Genomic DNA, 25,421 nt, shown 5'->3' with positions numbered 1-25,421 from the left:
TGTGTTCTCCTTCCTCAGAGGGGAGCCGGCCACTTCTCTCGACTCTTCCTTAGGCCGTTAATAAATAATGGCTTCCCCACTTAGGATTTCCCTGCCTCCTCTGCCCTGCCTTTGCCATCCCTAATAATCTGTGACCTTCATAAGTATGAGTCACTTCATAATTGCACATCTCACACTTTCCTTATCTGTGACATGAGGGTGACATTCTCTCCCCTAGAGGTAGGGCAGATATCAAGGGTAAACCTGGGAATGCCACTCTGGACAGCTGCCAGCAGCTCCCACTCCACCCCCTTGGTTCCCATTCTATCCCATATGCCCCCTGTGGCCCAGTTTTCTTGCTCTTGCTGGTCTTTTCCCAGGACGGGCACTGGTTCCCTACCGTCTAGAAGGCGGGGCTGTACTCCCTGCTGCAAGGCGGCTGGTCCTCCAATGCTTGGGCTTTGTAGCCGATCTGAGCTTCTGAGACCCTCCTGCCCCTCCTTCCACCTGGGCAGGGCTCCTGACACCCTGTGCCTCCAGCCTCTTGAAAAAGAGACCAGCGTTTTCAAAAGAGGAACTCAACCCCCTGGGGAAAAGCATGCCTTGAGCAATAAAAAGGTAAATTCAAAACATCATCCCGGTGCTACTTCTCACCTGTAATTTTAAAATACGAAACTTAATGAGTTTTCGTCAACAAGAATTGCTCTAAATCGCTGGTGCCCATGAGATGACCCTTGGGCTCCGGCCTTCTTGGAGGCATCAGGGATGGATTCCCAGAGTGCTTGGCTCTCCCCCACCCCGCCTTTTTATTGTGGTAACACCTGCTTAGCCTAAAACTGACCATTTTAACCATTGTTAAATGGTTACATTTATTTTTTATTTAAAAAAAATTTTTTTTAACGTTTATTTATTTTTGAGACAGAGAGAGACAGAGCATGAACGGGGGAGGGTCAGAGAGAGGGAGACACAGAATCTGAAGCAGGCTCCAGGCTCCGAGCTGTCAGCACAGAGCCCAACGCGGGGCTCGAACTCACGGACCGCGAGATCATGACCTGAGCTGAAGTCAGCCGCTTAACCGACTGAGCCACCCAGGCGCCCCTAAATGGTTACATTTAACACGTACAGTCAGTAACATCAAGCCCATCCCTTTTGTTGTGCAGCCATCCCCACCATCGTTCCCCAAAACCTTTCATCTTCCCAAAGAGAAACAGTGCCCATGAAACAATAGCCCCCTGATCCTTCGTTCCCCAAGCCCCTGGTAACCACTGTTCCACTTTCTGTCCCCCTGAATTTGAATACTTTATTTACCTCCTATAACTAGAATACTATAATATTTGTCCTTTTGTGACTGGCTCTTTTCACTCAGCCTAAGGCCTTCAAGGCTCATCCGTGTTGTCACAGGGTCAGAATTTCCTTCCTTTTTAAGGGTGACCGATATTTCATTGTATGCATGTAGAGACCACATTTTGTTTATCCATTCATCCATCGGTGGACGGGTGGGTCGTCTCCACCTTGGCCGTAGGGAACAATGCTACGACAGACATGGGTCTGCAAATACCTGTTTCTGTCCCTGCTTTCCGTTCTTTTGGCTGTATACCCAGGAGTGAGAAGACTCGGTCATACCGATGTTTAGTTTTTTTGAAGAACTATTATACTGTTTTCCATAAGAGCTACATCATTTTACGTTCCCACCGACAACGCGCAAAGGGCCCAATTTCTCTGCATCTTTGCCAGTACTTGGTATTTTCTGTGTGTGTTTTTTTCTTTAAGTTCACCTGTTTATTTTGATAGAGGGAGCACGCACACATGAGCAGGGGAGGGGCAGAGAGACAGAGAGAATCCCAAGCAGGCTCCGCGCTGTCAGCGCAAAGCTCGACTTGGGGCTGGAAGTCGCCAACCGGGAGATCATAACCTGAGCTGAAACCAAGAGTCGGACACTTCACTGACTGAGCCACCCAGGCGCCCCTGTTTTGTATTGTTTTTTTATAATGGCCATCCTAATGGGTGGATTTGGATTTGATCTGATTCTGAGAAGATGAGTAAGAATTGGAATGGAAGGGGAGTTGCAGTGCATTTCAGCAGCAGGAAAGCCATACGAAAGGGCCAGAGGTTCGCCGGGCAGGGTGTGCCTGGGGACAGAGCGGCCCATATGGCCGTAACTTACAGAGCGTGGGCAGGAGACGGCAGGGGATGTGGAGTGAAGGCAGCGGCCACAGCACCATGGCAGAGGCCTCACTCCTGACTGAGCATCTTGACTCTGCTGACATAACAGACGTCTCCAGAGTCTGGGTGGTTAGAACCTCCCACAGCCAGGGAGCTCCCAAGCCTAATTAGGAGTCCCGTATTCGCTGTGTGACCCTACACCTCACTAGATGTGACCAGGGCGAGTTACTCTCCCTCTCTGAGCCTTGATTTCTTCTTCCGTGTAATGGGATGGGCTGGGGGGGGGGGGGGGGGCGTGTCAAGGGTCAAGAGAGAACGAGTTGGTTGCTAGGATTAGTGAGTTGCTCTGATGGGGAGGCTTTGGGCTGACTTGGGCGGCTTCCTTGCTGCACAGCTGACTCACCTGCTCTGGACCTGCTCTGGCCTGTCTGGCTGCCAGCGTTCCCAGCCCAGCAGACCTTGGCCTATATCCTGTGGTCACTCCTCCAGGAGCCCTGGAGCCCAGGGGCTCAGGCTGGGAGAGAAGAAGGAAAGCAGCCTCAGGCCGGTTATGGGCTGTGCTGACACCTGGGCAGACCCGGGGCCAGTCACAGGTCCTTCCCAGCGCACAGGACACAACCACACTTCACTGACACCTCAAAAGAGCTCCTTCGTAAGGCTGTAGTCGGTGTTCACGTCACAGATGAGGAAATCGAACTTTGGTCAGGGTAATGTGCGCAAGGCCACCAGCGAGAAAGCAGCAGGGCCAGGACTCAAACGACCCTCTTTGAGGCTATGTACGTGACTGGGGAGTTGTTCTAGATTAATTCCTTTATTTGTTCACTCGTGATTCAACAAATATTTACTGAGCATTTACTATGTGCCAGGTTACCGTACCGGGAGCGGATGAGACCCAGTCTCTGCCTCTGGACCCTTCCAAGGGCCCTTTCCCAGGGCTGGGAATGGCCCCTCACTGATTCTGCTATGTGCCAGGAGCATACCTAAATTAGCTCATTTCATCCTCATAGCAGTCTGGAGAGACAGAGGTTGTTCGCTTCATTTTACAGGTAAGGATCGGAAGAGGATCGGAAAAGAAAATGGATTGCCCAAGGCTGTACAGGTGGGAAAGGGTAGATAGAGCCTGTGCGTAGATGACCTGGGGTGTGTGTTCTGTGTGTGCTCCCCGGGCCTGACACTTCTGATCGCCACTGGTGCAGGGTGGACACTCTTGGCCTGGGGCCTGAGAGCCCAGCTCACAGCTCTGCTAGGGGTCTGAACTTCCTATTTAAATTCTCTGTTGGCATGTCAGAAGGGTACCGGATGAAAGGAGACGCAGTGTCCCGGTCCTCCAGTTCCACCACAGACTGGGTACAGGACCCCAGGCAAGTCCTATTTCCCTCTGGCTTCCGTCCTGTCATCATCAACTGGGGTTGTTTCTGCCGAGCCTCAGCCTAAGACCACTGGGAGGATCAAAGTTAATCTTGAGAGATGATATTAGATATAGCATGACCAAAAGACACTGGTGGGGGATAAAGGAAGAGGAGGGAAGAGAGCTGACCATGCCCTGTTGGGTCAACTCCTTTCTTTACCTAGCACTTCATACACACACTTCAATAATGAGTTTGGAATTCTCCTCCTCCAGGAAGCCTTCCCTGACCTACCCACCTACGGCTGGGTCAGAGGCCTCCTTCTCTCATAGGCCTGGCCACACTGTGTGGTCATTGTTTCTCCCACTAGACTCCCAGGACCAGGACCAGGCATCCTACAGAGTGTCTGCCCCGAGTGGGTGTCTGGGGAATGGGGGACAGACGGGCCAGGCCTCCATCCCTGCGAGCCTTCCCTCCATACTCTGGCTCTCCTTGCTGGTTCCCACTTTCTCCTTCCCTCCCTGAAATGCAGAAGGAACCCGGATGCCCTCTTTGCCCAAGCCGAGCCCTGCCTGCGGGCTCCCGTGTTGCCATGAGCATCTAACAGTTAAGAGGCCTTTCGGAGCCTCGCTCTACCAGGCTCGGTGCCGCGCGCTGGGATAAAGCAAGGAATCAGAATCGGTTCCTCAACAAATGACTATAAGTCCCCATCAAAAGGAATCCATATTAACCACCATAAGGGGCCTTTAGATCTGCGGGGCTCAGCGAAGGATGCCCCTCAAGGTGGCGGAGAAACCGTACAGAGCGGAAGGAGACCGGCAGGGGGCGCCACGTGGGCGCAGCGCGCGCACACTTCTCCGGGAATCACAGGTCACAAGGCGGGGTTGCCGCGGCAGCGGTGGCCGCCAGCGTCCGCGGGAGGGGTCCCGCGGCGGGAGTCCCGGCCAGCACCTCGCCTGGGGGCGCCCGAACCATGGGCACCAAGTGGTTCAGCGGGGCACCCTTCGGGGTGCAGAGCCACAGGTGGGGCCCTTCGGGGCGCGGCTGGAGCCTGGGGGAGGAGGGAGGGACAGGAGGAGAGACTGGCAGCGTGGGGTGGGGGTGGGGGGCGACTTTCTCTCCCCCGTCACACCTGCCGCGCTTCTCTGCCCAGAGCTCTTTTTCACCAACTTCAAGTGATTTGAAGGGGTTCCAAGAACACCTCCTATGGGCCAGGCTCAGAGAGGCCAGGCGGCCCGGCCGGGTAGGAGGTCGCTCAGCCTAAGGGTGGTGGGCAGGATTTCAGTCCAGGTGTCTTTCATTCACACCTCTACGTGACTTCCATGTGCCACTTACTCCGTGCCAGGCACAGCTCTAGCATCTGGGGACACAACAGCAAACAAACAGCGAAACTCTGTACTCAGGAGTTCGCATTCTTGTGGGGAGGGGTGGTTGGAGTGGGTCATAAACCAAAAAAGAAACCTATATAAAATGCTGGGTCGTGGTAAGGGCTGTGGAGAAGAAGCCAGCTGGGAGGGGGAGCCGGCCAGTGCTGGAGGGTGGGGTGGGGGCTGTGACGATAAGGTGGCTTTTGAGGAAAGGCTTCCAGCAGAAAGGAGGGGACCAGGCAAGGGTGGAGAGAGAAGCAGGAAGCCCGGAGACCCCGCGGTGGCCGCAGTCCTGCTCCTGCTCCACCTGCCAGCTCCTCTGGGAAGCCAACAGCCCCCCGCCCCCCCAGAACTGGCCATACCAGGACCGGGGGCCAGGCCTTGAGCTCTCTCTCGGGGTCTCTGTCCCTCCCTAGGGTTGTTTTTTTTTTTTTAAGTTTATTTTATTTATTTTGAGAGAGAGAGGGAGGGGCAGAGAGAGAAAACTCCAAGCAGGCCCCGCGCTTTCAGCCCAGAGCCCGACCCGGGGCTTTATCCCACACACGGTGAGATCATAACCTGAGTGGAAATCAAGAGTTGGCAGTTTAAGCGACTGAGCCACCCGAGCACCCCCCTCCCTAGGTTTGATGTCTCCGCCGTCTACCCCAATCAGAAGAAACTCAGCACCTTCACCGAGGCCCCCTACTCCAGGCTTCATTCTGTGCAAATGGTGAATTTGCGCGCGGCTTCTCTGACACTCCCCCTGCCCCTCCAAGCCCCTCACCACGGAGGAGGAGAAGCTGAGCTGTGTCAGGGCCATGCCTGACGCCTCTCCAAGCCCTCAGTCTGGAGCACAGAGCTTGGCTCAGAGCTGGGACCTCAGATGTGTTGATAAATGCAGGGCTGTCGTGAGAACAGCGTGGGTTGGGGTGAGGGAGACCCGGGTGCCATTTCTTCTCTGGCACCAACCAGCTGTGAGCTCCGAAGGAGGTGCCACCCCTGTGTAAGGGGACCAATGACAGAGGATGTTGTGTTTGTACCTCGAGTGCCACGCCCCTCAGTGCCAGGTTTGAGATTGGGGGGGGGGGGGGTAGGCGGCGGGCACAGCCGGGTCCTGCCTGTCTACTCCCCCAGTCGGTGAGGAGGACTCACTCTGTGGGTAGACTGGTATGACTGTGCTCTGACTCAGTCCCACATAGGACCTGGAACCTATGGCTACCAGGAGACCTGCTTCAGCAAGAAGAAACTCAGCAAGGAGGTGGGCACAGGCTGGGCCAGGACCCAGGAAGCCACCCGGCTGACCCAGCTGCCCCACTTCCAGTACGAGGCCATCATGAAAGAGAAGCGGTTGCAGGTGAGTCCTCCCAGGCAGCACTCCTCCTGGACGGAGTGCCGCCCTCCTCCAGACTCCCTCCTGCGTGGATGTCCCCATGGTTCAAGTTGTCACCTTCTGCCTTCTTCTCTTGGGGCAGAAGGAGAAGCTGGGGCCCGGCTCCTACAACCTCAAAGACTTCTTAGAACAGCTGCAGGAGAAACCGTGCAGCACCCGGGGGCTGCTCAGCTCGGGGGAGACCCGCTTCCGTGGCCTCGTTGGGGTAGGTGTCCTCGTGTACTGGGGACGAGCTCTCCCGCCCTCGGCTCTGGCTGCAGAGCATGTAGCCCGGATGGTGCTGGAAGCACCCCTCCTGTACCGCCTCCTTGCCAGGCTCGGCCAGGCTCTCCTCGGGGTCCCCCAAACCCCTCTGCTTTCTGCTACCACAGCCTCGAGCCCAGGGGCTGTCATATTTCCTGCGTCTGTCTCCCCCACCAGCCGAGGAGCTCCCTGCTGTCAGGGATGGGTCTGGTTCATCTCTGAGTCCCCAGGACAGAGTCCAGCATACATTGGGTGCTCCACAAACTCATCCATCTAGCCAGCAAATGATGAGTGAGAACCCACTAAGTGCCATGCACTGTTCTCGGGCCTGGGGATCAAGCGGCGAGGAAGACAAGCCCCTAACCTCCTGGAGCTGGTGCCCTAGTGGAAGAAATGACAGTACAGAGAAGCACGTCTTATGATCGGGGCCAAGAGGAAAAATGAGACAAGGAAGGGATACGGACAGAGTGATGGAAGTGTAATTTCTGGGGTGGTCCGGGAAGACCTCTGGGGGGAGGTGACATTTGAGCAAAACGCGCAGGAGGTGAGCAACAGAAACTCACAGTAGCTGCAGGAGAGTGTTCCAGGCGGCAGGAACAGCAGGCTTAGGCCAGTGTGGCTAGAGGTGGGGGGCCGGGGGTGAGGGCGGAAGGCGGAAGGTGGAGAGATGGCAGAGGAGTGAGGGCCGGAGGGCAGGACTGGGCGGCAAGGTGGGGGCTTCGGGATTGATTCCACTGGGAGGACAGTGGAGGGTTTTGACAAGGGAAGGGCCTGATTTATGTTTTCAGAGGAGCACCCTGCTGGTAGGGGTGAGGGGCGAGGCATCCGGATGGGAGGTGATGGCGGTGAGGGGTAGGGTGGCATCCGGGTGGGTCGGGATGATCGTCCCGTCGAGTGGGTTTCAAGCTCAGCAAGGGAGAAGGCAGAAGTCAGACCGTCTGGAGTGAGCACTGTGGTTGGAGTGCCCCTCCTCCCTGCCCTGGTGCTCTCCCCCGCCGGATGCTCTTGTCTTTCTTCCAGCTCCTCAAATGGGCCAAACTCTTTCAACCGGGGCTTTCCTCCTGCCATTCCCTCTGCCGGAAATGCCCTTCTTCTCCCTCTCCCCCTCCCCCAGCTGCCCCTTGGTCTAAGGGACTCCTCCTCAGCCCTCAGCTGTCAGCTGGGAAGCCTGCCTGACCCCCACTAGGTGACAGACATCTCCCTTTCCCAGGAGTCCTGATGGTGCTTGTGTTTAGTGTTTCTTCCCCACTGGACATCTGCCGGGGTGGCTCACTGCAGGATTCCCAGTTCTTAGCAGTGCCTGGCACACAGTGGGCGCACAGTCAGTATTTGTGGACTCAATCAGGGCACGCGCGCCTACTAAGTCCTTGGTGTTCCCAAACATCCTGTTTACAGCCACTCCGGATGAGGCGCTGGAGGCTCAGAGAGGATGAGCATTTTGCCTCAAGCTGCACAGCTGGGAAGCAGGCAGTGTCCAACCCCAGAGCCCGGCCGTTTCTTCTGCACCTTAACCACAGTGAAGCCTGGAGATTCCTTTTTGCATTTTTAGGTGCAGAAGCTGTTAACTGCAGTATAGGGAGAGGGGATTCCTGGAGGCATTTAAAACTGAGTCATTACCTTCAAATCTAAAGTAATAATAGCTGACACTTAGCACCGCACTTGCGACGTGCCAGGTGCTGTCCTGAGCACTCGAGTGTACTGATTCATTTAATCCTCACCACAACCCCCCCCCCCCCCCCCCCCGCCGCCACCTCACCTTGTGAGGTAGGCACTAGCATTATCTCACTTTACAGATGAGAAAACTGGAGCACAGAGAGGTTAAGTAACTGCCCAAGGTCGCAGAGCTTCCCAGTGGCACAAGCAGGATTTGAATCTAAGGGGTGCACACATAACCCGTGCGGTTTACACATAGGTTGGCTCCCTTGGACTTTGTTCCTTGACTGTCCCTGGAGGACAGGGTCTAATAGCACCCAGCCTAGATGGTGGCGGAGGAACAAATCTGATGCTTCCTTCCTGTGTCCCCAGCCCCCCTGCACTGGGGCATCTGTGAGTGTTGGCTGAGCAGGAGGAAGGTTTCACGGCCTGACCCTTCCTTCCAGCTGGCTCTTCGTGCACTTTGTTCCCATTGCTGCTCCATCAGGCCCTGCAGGATTTCTCCTAGCCACTGTCCTGGGCTCAGGGCTAGACAGTGAGTTCAAGGTGTGCCACTGCCCCAGTGGGTGCAGAAGGCAATCCCGGGGCAGCTAATGTCCAAGGCCTGCTTTTTCAGCTGTCTTCTTGCTGTGAGACCTGGGCTGGGAACCTGATGGTCTCCTCTGTCCTCTGGTCCCTCTAGCTGTCCCCCCACCCCCACAGGTCTACAAACGCTACGTGTGTAGGGTGCTGACCCCTCCATTGGGGCCTTCTCCAGTGTCATTGCCAAAGCTGTGGGTACCTGCTTTGGAGGCCCCATGAATCTTTCCCCAGAAAGGATGGGGCTGTCAAGCCCCAACACAGCAAAGGCAATGCTTCCTCCTCTGGTTTCTGAATCCTGTCCACCTCTGGCACTGGGTGATGCCACCGCCCCCTCCCTCAGCACACCGTCCCCTCTCTTGGCTCTGGGGACACTAGGTCTGCAGCTCTGGAGTTCCTCTGCCAGCCTCCCTCATGGCTCTTCTCCTCTCGCTGCCACCCTGCTCCCCCTCTCCCCCACATCAGAATCTCCCCCAGCCCTACTCTTCTCCAGCAATGGCACCACCAGCTGCCAGAGTCAGAAACCTAGCGGATCCTTTTCCCCACAGTCACCAGGGTCTGTGCTTTTGCCTCCTGTCCTCCTCCTGTCCTCCTCCTTCCATCCCTACTGCTTCCACCCTGGCCCAGGCCACTGTCCCTTCTCCACCCAGGAGCAGCCTCTTGACCGATTTCCTGGTCCCCTACCATTGCCAGAATGGTCTTCCGAAGGACCCTCGTGTGTCAGAACCAGGTCTGAATGCCTCCTAATGCCTTCAAGGTCCTCCCCACCTTCTTCACAGTGGCTACTGTGTCGGAACCGGCACTTCTAAGGTCACTTGTGAAGTGTACCCAGGCTCATGGCCCTCCCGCCCCTGGGAAACAACTCAGAAAAGAGCCTGGATTTTGCAGTTGGAACCCTAGCGGCTGCTTCTTTCCAGAGGTAGGACCTTGGACTCGAGGTCTGATCTCTGAAACTCTGTTTCTCCATCTGTTAGTTGCAGATGGTGCTGATTTGATCTCATTGAGTCACCTCCAGAGCCTAATGTTGAGGCTTCTGAAGCACCTAACGCACTGTGCAGGCACCCAGCTTCCTACCTTGGGGGTCTTCTGAACGCACCTGGAAACCCTGGGCCCTAGAAGAAGGACACATGTAGTGCTGTCCTCTGAGGGCAGGACAGATCTGATGCCATACCTGGCTGACTCCCCCCCGGGGTTGAACTCCCTGCCTTCTCCAGCCTGCCGGGTAGGGCTGCTTCCCCAGGGCTGGTTCCTGGCGGAGGTGGGTAGGGCTGAGCCATCTGTGGAAGCGCAGCGACCTCGTGTGGCGAAAAGATGCACGGCAGCAGCAAACGTTGTTCCAGGTCTCTATCCAAGGACCACCTCCCCCCACCAACCCACCCACCTACACTGCAGGGTGTCTCTGCTCACTCCACTTCCAGAGACCATACTTCCAACCCTGGCAGTGGAACCCCCAGATGCTCATTTCTAGCCACGGTTCTCAGCCTCTCCCCCCTCCTTCTCCGGACCCCCAAGATAGGCGTCCCACCCTGACTTATATGTCGGTGCCCACTAGGGGCTGAGCACTGTGCAAGAAGTTTTAGAGACATTTAATTTCATCCTCATTACCCTGGAAGAAAATTATTGCTATCTCCATGTTACAAATGTGCACAACGAGACTCAGAAGGTCTAAGTGGTATGCCCAAGGTCACTCAGCTATGAAGCAGCAAAGCCAGGATTCAAACCCAGGACTCCAGATCCTTCCAGGCCACAGCACTGTTCAGAGCACAGTGAGAACCCCATTCATGCAAAAGCAGGTGCGACAGCTGGCATTTCTGAGACCACCAAAGCCAGCAACTGTCTGGGGTGATAGGGAAGGAAGGCTTCATTCCCAGGAGAGATGGCATTTGAGCTGGCTTTGCAGAATTCGAACTTTCCAAGGCAAAGAGGGCAGGGAGGGCATTTTGGGTGGTGGTAACAACACCAGCAAGCAAAGACACGGAGGTCGGCAGGATGGCTTGTGTTTGGCATACAGCAAGGAGCCCGGTTCGGCTGGAGTGTGGGATGTAGGCGGGGAGCAGCATGAAATAAGTGGGACAGGCCACCGGGGCCCTGGAGAAGAGTGTGAACTTGAAGCTGAAGGTTTGAGCAGTGCTGGAGCTGTGTTGAGACTGACCATGTTGTGTGTTGGGGGGCGGTTAACACACAAGGGCCCTGAACATCCTGTTCCCCTCCCAGGGCTTCTCTTCTTCAGACAAACTCAGCATAAGGAGTGGGATTGATGACCTTTGTGTCCCTCGCCCCACCTCTCACAGAACTACTATCCGGGCCCTGGAAATTATGGGGTGAAGGGTAACCCGTACACAAAGCTGGAGGAGAAAGCCCAGAACCGTTCTCAGGTCCTCATGTGCAGGATGACCAGCAGGCCACTCCTCTTGGCTCATCAGGTACCCCCTCCTCTGGCCAGGCCTTGCCCACCTTCCTGCATAGTCCTGGCGGAGGGGGGAGACTCCCAGGGCAGATGGGGAACTGAGACCCCGGGAGGCGGTGGGCCTGCTTCAGCAGTTCTCCCGTGGGACTGTCAGCCGGGTTCTGTTCTAGGGGAGTGGTCTGGCACCAGGCACCTACTCCTTCAAAAGTGGCATTGAGACCTACCTGGCACGATCCATGGGCACCCGCGGCCCCTACGACACTTTCTCCGGTGACCGAAGCAAGCCCCAGCCTTATGGACATTACTCTGTGCAGGTATGTACCCAGGCGGGGCACGGAGCACGGGTTCCCCTGAAGATGGCAGCCCTCGCTTATCATCCCCAGGAGCACTGCCACCCTGCGTGCCAAGTGCTGCAGGGCCCTCCCACACGCTGCTCACTTCACCCTCACGGCCTGTGTTCCATGAGGAAGCTGAGGCCAGCCACACAGCTGGTAAGGAGCAGAGCTGGGATTTGAACCCCAGCATGTCTGTCTGACTTCGTCTGCATGCACAGCAGAGGAGGAGCAGATGGTCACAACCCTCCGGGCTGCGTGGGAGACTGGCCACAAGGCCTGCAGGGACCTTGATGGCACGGGTCTGGGCGCCCTGTTATTTTGGAAGCACTTCCCAGGCATCGCAGGCCCGTCTCAGCTGGCTTTGTTAGTGGCAGCTAACAAGCCAGAGGCTGGGAAGCTGGGGAAACTGAGGTAGAATTTTAACTCGACGCCCCCCCCCCCCTTTTCCCATCATGCTCCTGTTGTGTGACCCATAGCACACTGGGCTTTGCTTTCTTCCTGTTCATAGCAATTGGAATTGACTATTTGTCCAATTACCTGTTCATTTTCCCTCCACTGTGCATTCACCCGGTGTGTACTTTTGGGCCAGGTAATAGTCACGGGGGTGACTGCCCCCTGTGGCACTTATACTCCGGCGGAAAAGGACACACAGTCATAAGTAAAACCAACATAGAGTGTCAGCAGGTGGTGAGTGCTCAGAAGCCCTAGGATGGGGGTGGTGAAGGTAAAATGTTGACATACTTTGGGCCAATTGGCATATAGCTGCGGAATGAGCCCTGCAACCCGACTTCTCTCCAGGGCCTTCCGGACGTTCCCATGACCAGCCACTGAAGTGGTCCTGCCCAGCATAGCAGGGACCTTGGGACCCTCCACAGGCCCTACAGCCAACTCCTATTCTGATTGGCCCAGTGCCCAGGCCACATAATATTCTTTATTATCTAAAAAGTAATAGACTTTATCTTTAAGCTCATTTTTAGGTTCACAGCAAAACTGAGCAGAATGTACAGAGTTCCTGTGCACCCTCTGTTCCCCCTCCATGACAGCCTCCCCCCCACTGGCAACATCCCACCCCCAGAGGGGCACATTTGGTACAATCGATGAACCTAGACCGAGGTCATTATCAGCCAAAGTCCACGTTCACGTTAGGTTTCACTCTGGGTATTGTGTCTTCCACAGGTTTGGGCAAGCGTATCCACCGTTTCGGTATCGCGCAGAGTAGTTTCGCAGCCCTGACAGTCCTCTGTGTTCCCCCATCGCGCTGGTGTTTAAATATTGGGACTGTTGCTCCCGCTGAGAACAGTGCTCGTGCAGTAAATGCCCTTGAAATGAGTGGGAATAGGCAAAAGCCCCAAGCTAAGCGGTGGGTGTGGCTTGGAGGTGAGGTTGCCAGGGACTCGTCAGCCAAGTCCACAGCCAGGGCTGCGGGAGGCAGGGTGGAGAGTAGTGCCTCCTGGTGTGACCACCCACTTTTCTCTGCTGCGGAGGGTCCAGAGAGAGGGCTCTGATTTTCCTGGCATGACGCTTCTGTTTTTTTTTTTTTTTCCTCTTTTCTGTTTCTCAGAAAAAAAAGCCCAGGGAACTGATGACTTTTACGACCTTCGTGGAAGAGCTTAACTCGCGGCACAATAAGAAGCGTGGGGTTTTTTCGAAAATTTCTCGCAACCCGGAAACCCCGACGGAGAGGATTTACTGGGCGACCCTTAGCCAGTGCCCCCGAAAACTAGTCAGTGTTCCCCCCATGGCCTGCCTGCCTTCTTCTCTGGGGAGGGGACTCTCGCGTGGGCCGGGCGTGGGATGGGGCTGGCTCTTCGAGGGGAAAGCTCAGCCTGGGGTGTCGGACCCACCCGGTTGCCTGGTCGTGCACGCACCTGTCACTCTGAGTATGTCCCTCCCACTCTCCAAGGCTCAGTTTGCTTGCTTGTCCTCTGAGCATAACCAGGTGACTTGAGAGTCAGAGGTTAAGGATTGGAGCTGGCAGGGTAGAGCCTGGCACCTGCCAAGTGCTCCTCTCTCCCCTGGGGAGAGGCCAAGGTGATGCGGGGCAGGGCACAGCGTGAATAAGGGGTCCACCCTGACAGAGGACTGCATACCTGCTCCCTCTGAGGGGATGGTGGGCTCCTCTCTGGGGTGTGGCAGCCAGTGACCCGGATAGGCTCCTGCCTCCCACACGCAGGGCCGCCCCCCCCCCCCGGAGAACTGCTAGGGACTTGGGGAGGAGTGGGGTCTGGATGAACGAAACAGGGTGCTAACATTTCCTGAATGCCTGCTGTGGGCCAGGCACCTGCTAGCGCCCCAAAGTAGGAGTTATCATTTGCATTTCACAAGAGGAAACTGAGGCCCAGAGATGGGAAGGGATGTGCCCAGGCTCCCCCAGCAAGTGTGAGAAGGAAGCCAGCTCGTTTAGCTCCAAAGGCTGTGTGGCTTCCGCTTTCCAGGTTGGAAAAGCCTCTGTGGACCTGCCAGACCCTGTGCGCCCTTGGGAACCTGGAAAGAGGTGTCAGGCTGAGGGGTGGGGTTAGAGTGGGTGACATCTGTTATGAGGGCACCATAGGGCCCCTCCACCCCCCGAGGATGGGCTCCTGGTGAGTCGGAAGGTGGCTGGGGAACCCCCTCACTGTTTTTGGCTCAAGGCCCAGGGCTGCGGGTGGTTGGGGTGGGCTGTCGGGAGCCCTCACCTGCCCTGGTCCCAGGCTGACCACTGCCAGACCCCTCCAGCTTTCAGCCTTCATTTCTAACCCCTAGGCCACGTCTGGTCCCGGTTCGTGGCTTCCTCCAAAGAAGGAATGCAAACACGTCAACCAGCCACCGTTCCTGCTGTCTTCCAAGCGGATGGGCATAAAGGCCTACCAGACGATTCTGGGAAGCTGGGTGAGTAGGTCTGGGGTGGGGGTTCAAAGGTGATGGCCAGGGAACCCTCTGCTGCCTCTACAGGCAGCACCAAGCCCTCGCACCCCCACACCTGGGAACTGATGCTCTGCGTGAGCCCGATCCCGCCTCTTTCTCCCCAAGGGACAAACACCCATTCCTACCATCTTATTTCTCTAAGGCAGTGACTTCCAGACTTGAGTGGGCACGAGCAACCCCTTGGAGGGCTTGTCAAAGCACAGAATGCTGGGCGCCCTGCCGGAGCGTCTGAGTCTGATTCGGTAGCCTGTAGGGGAACCTGGGTATTTGCATTTCTAACAAGTTCCCGGGTGATGCCGCTGCTGGTCTGGGGACCACACTTTGAGAACCACGTCACCCCAGAGCCAGCTCACGCTCTTATTTTCCCAGGGGGATGCTCCCTCCACCCTCTTAGGGCCTCAGGGAGCAGCTAGCAGACTTGGCCCCTTTCTCATCCTTGGCTGAGCAAGGACCTCTTCTGTCGCCCTCCCCCTCCCCCGAGGCAGCCATCCCCCACGTGTGTGATAGAGCTTTCAACGTTCTTGTAAAACGGCTAATAAGTTCTTGGGTTTTGTGTGCAGGCCTTCTTAATTTATACAAATGGCAGTGGATATTGACCTCATTCTGTTTCTTACTCCTGCCCTTCCGTTTTCAAGTGCACATTTTTTTCAGGTTCTGATAAGCATACAGTAAAGTGCAGGAATCCTAAGCGGACGGCCCTGTGAATTGTCACAAAATGGGCTCGTCCTTGTAACAAGTCCCCAGAGCATTGAAGAGCGCATTTCCAGCGCCCCAGGAGCCCCCTTGACACACACCTCCCTCCCCACCAGGTGGCCCCGTCTTGACTTCCAGTAGCGAGGGTTAGTTGTGCCTGGTTTTGAACAGCTGTTTATTTTTAAGTGTCTCCTGGTTTCCCGGGGGGAACGTTCTGCTTGTAACTTACCTGCCTTCCCCCTGCGCCTCCTCCCGCACCCCCACACCTGAGCTCTCCCTCCTCCACCCCACCTGCTCACCTCCCAGAGTGATGGCTTGGCCTCCACTGTGCCCACGCCCTGTCATCCTGCCCGATTCTCAGAGAAACCTGCAGGTCAGCCCTCCACAAGCTGCTTTTTCTCACCCCATGCCTGTACTTCCTGCAGGGGAGAGGTCTTCACTTGGGGACCCCGAATAAGGTGTTTAGGTAAGAGCCGGATGCTGCTAGCACAGGGCTGGCCACTGCAGAGTGGGAGGAGCTGAGGTGACATCCGTCTGGGTCCCAGGGCTTGAGCTCGCCCTGCCCCGGGACAGGAGGACCACTACCGGGAGCTTGCTCCCCCTCGAGACAGGCCTTTCCCTCGTGGGCAGCAAGTTCAGCTGCACATCCCACTGTGTGTGGCTCCTGACATCTCTCTCGAGCCACCCTTGGCACTGTTACGCCACAGGTAACTGACCAGCCATTGGAACTGACCAGGTTCCTGACCAGCCATTCTCCTGCCCTCACTGCTCACCTCTGGGCAGGTTACCTTTCCTCTCCTCCTCTTGGAACCTCTCTGTTGCCGCCTCTCGTATCTAGGACATAGGTTTCTGGGTGGGATGGTGTGTTAGCTTCCCACGGCCGCGCGAACAACCAGGCGGCTTCAAACAACAGCAGTTTATCCTGAAACGGTTCTGGAGGCTGGAGGTCCAAAGTCCAGGTGCCGGCAGGGCCGTTCCCTCTGAAACCTGCAGGGGAGAATCCTTCCTGGCCTCTTTCTAGTTTCCGGTGCTGGCCGGCAGTTTTTGGAGTTCCTGGGCATGTGAATGCGTCACTCCCTTCCACCGCTGTCATTGACGTCACTGCCACAGGGCTGTCTTTTCCTGTGGGTCTCTTCTAGAAGGACACCGGTCTCATTGGGTTAAGGGCCCACCCTACTCACGTGGGGACCTCATCCTTACCAATGACATCAGCAGCCGTTTCCAGATAAGGTCACCCGCCGAGGTCCCGGGGGTTGGACTTCTACATGTCCCTTTGGAAGACGCAGTTCAACCCCTAACAGATGGAGTGGGGAGCAGCGTGGGGAGAGCCGGGAGGCCCGAGTTCACATGTCCCGCCATCCCTCTCCCTGCTGCAGAACCCCGTAGGTGTGGGCCGCTACCTCAACACCTGGCTGATGGAGACGAAGGACCAACGGCAGCGGTATCGGTCCCTGTACCTGGGTGGATCCAAGCGCTACCCCTCTGACCCGGCCTGGGACAGGGTCATGCAGTGAGTGCCCCTAGAGCTCCCGCGGAGGGGGAAGGGCTTACTCTGGGGTGGGCTGGGATGCCCTCCTCCCCTGCCCCCCACCTTGTGCTTGCTTCCCATGGGAACACACCTGCTGCCCCTGGTGCCAGCCAAACAGCGAGGCAGTGGAGAGAGTTCAGATCCTGACCCTGCCTGGCTGCCGGGCTGTGTGAGGCGGGGCGCATCCCTTAACCTCTCTGAGCCTTGGTTCCCTCAACTGTCAGATGAGCGGAGGGCTGTGAAGCCCCAGATGAGATACTCTAACGCTCCTGGTGAGGAAAAGGGACTCAATGCTAACTCCCCCACTCACAACCCACACCAGCTAGGCGCTGCCTTGGGTGGCTTCACCACACGGAATCTCAGTTTCTTGGTGTTCACGACGGGCTTGGTAAAACTGGTTTCCGGAAGCCGTTGTGAAGCCGAAGGAAAACGGTGCACGAAGTGCCACGGCTAACTGTAAAGCAGTGCGCGAATGCTAGCTGCTGCCTTATTTATTGACCTAAGAGGCCATCGGTTGCAGCGTGATCTCGTTTTCGGAAACGTCAAAAGGCGAACAAACACGCACTCTAGATTATTTTGTTGTTGGAAAACCCGGTGAGGGCACGAGGACCCGATTGCTCAGGGAAGACCGACTTTTAAATGCTTATTTTTAATCAACATAGTCCTGTCGTGTCTGCCTCCTTGATTTATGCTCTTGGTTTGTGTCGGGTGGGGGGCGGGGAGGGGGCTTTTTAAGAAAAGGGGATGAGCGGTACCACATGCCTGAAAAAAAATCTTGCTTCCTACCTGCCCAACTGATCACCAGTTTGGCTGGAGATAAGATTTTAGGTTGGGAACAGTTTGCCCTCGGAATGTTGAAGACTTTGCTCAGTCGTCTTTGAGCTTCAGGCATGGTTGAGAATTCCTGTGCCGTTCTGGTTTTCTGCCTTTTGCATGCAATCTGCACCTGCCTCTCTGGAAGCTTTGAGGATCTTCCCTTTGTCCTCTGTGTGCTGAAACTTCATGGTGAGATTTAGTCTTAAATTGTCCTAATGTGAGTCTATTTTCACCCATAGTTTTGGGTACCTACCGGGTTCTTTCCATCTGGGACAATTATCTGGGGAAAATCACTTGCATTTGTGTCTTTGGGAATTTCCTCTCTTAGGAAGGGGAGATATCCTGGTGTGATGCTCTGTTTTTGTCATGCTTTTTTTGTGTGTGTGTGTTTTTTTTTTTTTCTCATTTTCTGTCTCTGCCTTTTCCATCCTCCTCTTTGGTAAAATTTCCTTGTCCTTATCTTTGAACCCTACTGTTGCCTTTTGAAATTTTGGCTCAATCTTTTTTAGTTTGCACGAGTTCCTGAGTATGGGGTGCCTGGGGGGCTCAACTAAGCCATCTGGCTTCGGCTCAGGTCATGATCCCGTGGTTCGTGAACTCCGGTTCCACTTCGGGTAAGCCCTGCTTCTCTCTCTTTCTCTCTCCTCTGTCTCTCTCTCTGCCCCTTGCTCACTTGCACCTTCTCTCTCTCTCTCTCTCTCTCTCTAAAAAAAAAAAAAAAAGAGTTCCTGAGTGTTGTGTGGATCCCTTCCTTTCCCTTCCCTTCCCTTCCCCACTTCCTTCCCCTAGCACCCAGTTCAGTGTCTCCTACGCAGTATGTTCTTTAATCAAAGTAACAATGACAGTTTACCTTTGGTTTCCTTTTGCTCCCGGGCTGACCGTGCTTCTTCCAAGTGCCTTCTTTTACTTGTCTTGCTCACATTTAAGAGGAAAGCACTGAACACTGCTGTGAGTGTGGGTGGGGCTTGTCAGTTGGTGGCTTCACCGGGAGTGATTGGATGGAGGTCTAGTCGTTCTGTTGGAGGACCCTCAATGTCATGGTTGTAGGTGTTTTCTGTGGGACCATTCAGCTTCTCTGGAAAAGCATCCTGCATCCTGCAGTGGGTGAATGCGGTTGCTTGTGTTTAGGCGGAGGAGGCAGGGGAATCTCAGACAGTGTATGGATTTCCACCTACTCCCTCTATTCTGACCAGGGTGCCTCTCTGCCCATCTTCCGCTGTGCCTGGTGGGCGAGGAGTAATGTGTGTGTGTGTGTGTGTGTGTGTGTGTGTGTGTATCTAACATTCCCTCTGTTTTCAGCCATCAGACCTGCGCCTGCTTTTTGAGATACTCCTGCCTCCAATTCCTGGGTCCCAGAAAAACACGTTATACCTCTTGTCCCCTGATATCAACCTCTCCCTTTCTTGTTTGTCTATTTTTAAGAAAAATTCTGTATAGTCCTTTTAGCAAATTGCAGAAGAGAGTAGAGAGAGTAGAGATAAATGCATGGATTCATCTGCTTTGCTTAATTGAAGATCAAATGGAACACTTTAGGGGCGCCTGGGTGGCTCAGTAGGTTGAGTATCTGACTCTTGATTTCGGCTCAGGTCATGATCTCATGATTTGGGGGTTCAAGCCCCGCATCGGGCTCTGCACTGACAGTGTGGAGCCTGCTTGGGATTTTCTCCCTCTCTCCCTTTCTCTCTGCCCCTCCTCAACTCATGCTGAGTTTCTCTCTGTCCCTCAAAATAAATGAACTTACAAAAATAAAAATAAATTAGAAAGTCAAATGGAACACTTTGTGCAAAAGCATTTTCATTTTCTTCCTCTTTCTAGTCAAGGTGGTTGGGTATTTTATAGGTGTTCAACCAGGACCAGAGAGGGGAGCAACTTTCCCAAGGTCACACAACAGGTGAGTGATAGAGCTGGGACTCATAGCCAGTCTTTGTTCCCAGGGCAGGGCCCCTCCCTTATACCAATGCCCACGTGAGGATTTGAAGGTTCTAGGAAGAACACCATGTGCTGGTTCTTGACACTCCTCTCCGGCCACCCTGTCAGCAAAGCCCCATTCTACATACTGTTTGCTCAGTACAGGCCTACAGGGAAGGGAAGGATGTCCCATCCCCGTTAGACTTTCTCCCCTGAACATCGGCCTTCCCCTTGTGTCCAAACTTCCCCTTGACCCCTGTAATCACGTCCAACGCTCAGGTCTGTGAGGTTGTAGGATTTCCCTTGTGATCTGGCTTCGAATTCTGTCTGCCACTTAGCTGTGTGACCTGGGACAAGTTACTTAGAGACAGACCTTCCTTTGAACAATGAGAGTGCACTAAACAATCCACTTTGCGGAGTGTGCACTGAGGACTGAAGGAGAGGATGCGTGTCTGTGGACGCTGAGGCAAGTTCCTTGTCTCTTAACAGCTGCTCTGCCTTTGCAGAATTCTGCATTTTAGTTATAGAAGGGGCAAGTCCTTTGCAGAGGCTTGGAAGGCACATCATCCAGGAAAAGGAACTACAGTAGTTTAACTCACCCCCTGCTGTCAAAAACCTAAGGAAAAGGCTCTATTTCGAAGGAAATTTGACAGGGATGGGGGAGAAAAAGGAGGGCATTTGAGTCCTGAGGGAGGGTGAGGGCTTTTAAAGAAGAGGCCAACATGAAGGCTTCTCATGAAGTCAAGAACAAGACCCTGGCCCTCTTCAGCGTTGTTGTAGAGGTTCCAGCAAATGCAGTAAGACAAGAAAAACAAATAATAAATATAAATATTGGTAAGGAAGGGCAAATTATCACAATTTATAGTGCATTTACCTAAAATAGTCCAAGGGAGTTTATTTTATTTTATTTTTTAAAATTTATTTTATTTATCTTGACAGAGAGAGCATGAGCAGAGGAGGGGCAGAGAGAGAGAATCCCAAGCAGGCTCTGAGCTGTCAGCTTGGAGGCTGACACGGGGCTCAGTCTCACCAACAGTGAGATCATGACCTGAACTGAGAGCAAGAGTTATGCACTCAACCCACTGAGCCACCCAGGTGCCCCCAACAGAGTTCATTTTAAAACTGTAAAGATGCAGGGTGCCTGGGTGGCTCAGTCAGTCAAGTGTCTGACTTCAGCTCATGTCATGATCTCATGGTTCTTGAGTTGGAGCCCTGCATGGGGCTCTGTGCTGACAGCTCAGAGCCTGATGCCTGCTTCGGATTCTGTGTCTCCCTCTCTCTTCGCCCCTCCCCCACTCACGTGCAGTCTCTCTCTCAAAAATAAACATTAAAAAAACTAAAAAACAAAACTGTAAAGACAAAGAGTTTCCTCTGATACTGCAGCCACAATTAATAGAAAACATAATTGAGAGAAAGGAAAGGATCTCATTCTTAAATTTGGGGGGGCTGTTAAGGAGAACTGGATATATTTATTTTAAACTTCATCTGGAAGCGTAAATATATGTGAATATTAAAAATCGGAGAATAACCGATGGGGGTTGGGAGGGAGGGGAGGTGGGTGATGGGCATTGAGGAGGGCACCTTTTGGGATGAGCACTGGGTGTTGTATGGAAACCAATTTGACAATAAATTTCATATATTGAAAAAAATAAAATTAAATTTAAAAAAATAGGAGAATAATCATCCTATTAAAAATATATTTCCAAATGCGTAGACAACACAGTCTGGAGAACTAGGAGCCATCCTGTTGCTCGTGGTTACCTGTGGATGGTTACCAGGGTCTTTTTCACTTTGTCTGTTTTATTTCTGAGATGTTTAGGTTTTTCAAAATAAGCAGGTAACATTTTTATAATCAGGAAAAAAAAAAAGGCAAATAGAAGACAAATGCTCTTGAGACAGACTACACAAATGATAGGTTCTCCATGTAGACCCACCTCCCGCCAAGAGTCACTCTTTGTTTTCCAGACCTCAGTTTTCCCATCCGTAAAAGGGTAATGGTTTATACCCTACAGGAACATGGTCAGGCTCAATTAAGGCCAATGAATGCTACCGAATGGAAGCCAACCAGCAGGTCCCTGTGGGTGTTTAATTGTGAGACTGTGCACGATTTTCCCTAGGGCTCTGGTCTGACATTGTCCATGTAAACCTGACCCGTTGGGGCTCTTTCTTGCGTCAGGAAGATTGTGTCATGGCACAGTAGGTAGGTCATAAGGTGGGAAAAAGGATTCCCTTATAAGCTCGCTCTTTTTTTCTTTTTGACAGAGAGAGAGAGGAGAAAGAAGAGAGAGAGAGAGAGAGAGAGAGAGAGAGAGAGAGAGAACAATCAGGGGAGGGGCAGAGAGAGAAAGGGACAGAGAATTCGAAGTAGGCTCTGCACTGAGAGTGGGGCTCAGGGCTTGAACTCAACGAACCATGAGATCGTGACCCGAGCCGAGGTTGGACACTCAACCGACTGAGCCACCCAGGAGTCCCACTTTTTTTAAATGTTTATTTATTTTTGAGAGAGAGAGAGAGCAGGGGGAGGGCCAGAGAGAGGGGAGACCCAGGATCTGAAGCAGGCTTCAGGCTCTGTGCTGGCTGTCAGCACAGAACCCAATGTGGGGCTTGAACTCACGAAAGGCAAGCTCATGACCTGAGCTGAAGTTGGGTGCTTAACCAACTGAGCCACCCAGGTGCCCCTATAAGCTCTTTCACTGATTCATTTAAAAAGTCTGCTCCATGCTTGGTTCCATACAGCAGCAATAGTCTCTCATTCACTCACCGAGTTTTTCATTTTCTGATTTCCTATTTTAATTTCTAACTGTTCTTTTTTGATTTCTAAAATGTTCCTTTTAGCAACACTATTCTCTTATTTCATGGACACCATGTTTGCTCATACTTTGAAGGTATTGATTAAGACAGTTTGCCTGATACCGTCTCATTTTATCAAATCCTTTTATTTTCCTGTATGTTTGTTTTGGCATCAGATTCCATACCAGAGGTTTTTCTGAAATGTCTGGTATTTCTTGGCTGTGCATTCGTATCTAACCGAAAATCCTACTGAAGGCTCTGGGGCACTTGTTAATTATGGACTTCTCCATAGGCTGACCAAGCTGCGGATTTTCACTGGGGGAACTTCAGTGTCAGGGTTGTTAGATCTTTTGTCTTTTACCTTGGCTGAGAAAAAAACTCTTCTGGAGGATCAAAGCCTGGCTGGCAGGGCTCTAAGTGGAAGAGCCTTGAGGTCTCGATATTTAGTGGTCCAGCTTCCACTTGATTCTGTTGTAAGGATAGTACTCGTGATCTCATCTATGCCTGGTGGCATCTTGTATAGAGAGCCCCTCTGTCTCCAGAGAATAAATTCCCCAATCTTCATCCATGAAGGACACTCATCTGGCTGCAGAGAGTGGGGAGGGAAGCATCCTACACGGACTCTCAATCAGTAGCCTTGTTTCTGGCCCCACCTTTGTTCCTATTCCAGAAGGACCGGGTGCTGCTAATTCTTCAGTCTCTGGAGTGAGAGAATTCCCGAATTTATCTCCTACTGGCTTACGTTTTAGCTCTCTTGGGTCTGCCAAGTTAGTTGCCGTTCTTCCATCTGCGTTTTAACTTCCAAAATATTTGTTTATTTACTGCTGCCTCTTCCTTTGGTCCCCGCGAGTAGTATGCTTTTCAATTTTTATTCCTTAACTCTTGTTTTCGTGGGATTTCAGAAGGGAGAAAAATTAATGTAGGCATTCCGTTCGCTTAAAGTGTGGTGAAATTTCTGAGTTTCAAAGGTAAAAATAAAAATCTTGTAAGTTTCATCTCTGAAGAGACCAATAACCTACAACTTAAATAAAGGACAAACAGACATGTTGGGGGCTTCTCTTCTGAAACGTGGCTAGAAAACAGTGTTTGTAGAATTCTCTGTCTAGCCAAACGGTCATTCACGTGCAAGGCAAATAGAGACGCCTAAGGATTCAGGATGTATACCAAATGTATCTTTTCTTAAAATATTCTTGGGGGGTATACTCCAATCAAATGAAAAATGGATTAGCATGGAGAGGTCTAGAAAGGGGAAGACATAATATGGAATATATAGGAATATATATGCCTATGATATGCCAGATAAATGTAACCACCACGGCCACCACCAACAACAAAAGTGGCAATACCAATACGAAGCAAAGTAGAATTCAAGGCAGACATGTGAAATGGGACAAAGGTGAGTAATCACGATAAACAATAAAATCCATAAAGAAGTGATAATAACTTTGAACGTTTACACCCAAAATGACAGTGATGAGCTCCCACAATCATGAATAGACTTGTTTGAGAATCTGACAGTAAGTCTATATAAATAATTATTTGGAGGATTTGAATAGGTGTATTTTACTCCACGTTGTTTTGAGTTACTCGTGGAAGATTTATAAAAGTTGATCCTTGGGGCGCTTGGGTGGCTCAGTCAGTCAACCATCTGACTCTTGATTTCAGCTCAGGTCATGATCTCACAGTTCGGACTCTGCACCCTGCTTGGGATTCTCCCTCTCTCTCTCTCTGTCTCTCACTCTGCTCCTCCCCTGCTTGCATGCACCCTCTCTCTCTCAAAATAAATAAGTAAACTTAAAAAAAAAGTTGATTTTCTAAGAAAGCCTCATTAAAAAATGTCTAAATTTAAAACATCCTACATAGAAAATTTGGGGTCACGGTTTCTAAACATGGCTCAATAAGACAAAACGTTAACAATAAAAGGATAGTCCCCAAAACCAAGTACTTGGAATTAGGAAACACTCTTCTAAATAGCTCTTGGGTCTAAGAGAAAGTCACGTTGGAAATTATATGCTCGTTAGAAATTATTCACAACAAACTCCATATCGAAATCTATGTAATGTTGTCAAAACACCAGTTGGAGGGGCGCCTGGGTGGCGCAGTCGGTTAAGCGTCCGACTTCAGCCAGGTCACGATCTCGCGGTCCGTGAGTTCGAGCCCCGCGTCAGGCTCTGGGCTGATGGCTCGGAGCCTGGAGCCTGTTTCCGATTCTGTGTCTCCCTCTCTCTCTGCCCCTCCCCCGTTCATGCTCTGTCTCTCTCTGTCCCAAAAAAAAAAAAAAAAAGTTGAAAAAAGAAAAAAAAAAAACACCAGTTGGAGTGGGGCGCTTGGGTGGCTCAGTCGGTTAAGCATCGGACTCTTGATTTCAGCTCAGGTCATGATCTCACGGTTCGTAGGTTCAAGCCATGCATCAGGCTCTGTGCTGACAGTGCAGAACCTGCTTGGGATTCTTTCTCTCTCTCCCTCTCTCTCTCTCCCTCTACCCCTCCCTAGCTCACTCTCACTCTCTCTCAAAATAAACAAAAATTTAAAAAACACCAGTTGGAGTAAAATTTCTACCTTTGGTTTTAATATTAACCAAGAAAGATCGAAATCAAAAGAAGCAATCATTGGACCCTAGAAGTTAAAAAAAAAAAAATGAAAACATAAAAATAAAGCAGGAGTCAAGAATTAATGAAGACGAATGGAAACTGGGCGGGTGGGGACGCTCTCGCTGGCTCCCCACCATTCAGTGCTGATGCCCTCTTGTTAATCCCCGCCTGCGGCTTGTCATAATCCTGTGTGCCAGTGGGTGGAAACGCCCACAAAGTCCACAGACTGTGCCTGCCATAGAAGGCAAAGGATCAATGTCAGTGCCGCCTTCCCCGTCTTATACAGGAATAGGTGAGGCCTGGAGGCGTCAGGTTTTGGAGGCAAACACGATAGGTCCTCAAAGCATGTGCCAGCCAGACCAGGAAGGGCAAGTGTGGGAGAGTTGTGAAGTCTCTTTTTAGGATGCTTAGTGACAGCTAATCTGTTTCACCCTCACTCCATAGCCTTACCTGCTTCCTCCCACCAAACCACAGGGTTCTGGGCTTCCAGCCAGGCAGCCTGGGATTTACCTCCTTTGTGGGAAAGGTAGCCTTTTGGTTTTCATTCTTTAGAGCTATGTAGGCAGTAGGTGTTTCGTAAGGATGCTTGACCGACCAGTGGAACATTATTTTGCATCTAGCCACCTTTCTGGCTCTTACAACCACGTCTTCTTTTTTTTTTTTTAACATCTGTCTGATTTTAATGTTCCTTCCTCCCCTGCTTTTTCTTTCTTTCTTTCTTTCTTTCTTTCTTTCTTTCTTTCTTTCTTT

The 25,421-nt window shown here is 52.6% G+C and overlaps 1 protein-coding gene across 1 annotated transcript in view; it reads left to right on the top strand.

Annotated features, from left to right (window-relative positions):
- The first annotated feature begins 4,314 nt into the window (after positions 1 to 4,314).
- Positions 4,315 to 25,421, top strand: part of LEXM (lymphocyte expansion molecule) — a 26,161-nt gene continuing 5,054 nt past the window's right edge. Inside the window, exons 1-9 of the mRNA XM_049617101.1 lie at positions 4,315 to 4,511; positions 5,477 to 5,564; positions 6,024 to 6,188; positions 6,307 to 6,429; positions 10,991 to 11,122; positions 11,277 to 11,420; positions 13,003 to 13,164; positions 14,184 to 14,309; positions 16,415 to 16,548. Coding sequence (XP_049473058.1) covers positions 4,462 to 4,511; positions 5,477 to 5,564; positions 6,024 to 6,188; positions 6,307 to 6,429; positions 10,991 to 11,122; positions 11,277 to 11,420; positions 13,003 to 13,164; positions 14,184 to 14,309; positions 16,415 to 16,548 — 1,124 coding nt within the window. The 5' untranslated portion in view covers positions 4,315 to 4,461. The remainder of the gene's footprint in view (positions 4,512 to 5,476; positions 5,565 to 6,023; positions 6,189 to 6,306; positions 6,430 to 10,990; positions 11,123 to 11,276; positions 11,421 to 13,002; positions 13,165 to 14,183; positions 14,310 to 16,414; positions 16,549 to 25,421) is intronic.

This window comes from Panthera uncia, assembly GCF_023721935.1.
Source record: "Panthera uncia isolate 11264 chromosome C1 unlocalized genomic scaffold, Puncia_PCG_1.0 HiC_scaffold_4, whole genome shotgun sequence".
Lineage (NCBI taxonomy): Eukaryota > Metazoa > Chordata > Mammalia > Carnivora > Felidae > Panthera > Panthera uncia.
This window is presented reverse-complemented; position numbering and strand designations above follow the sequence as displayed.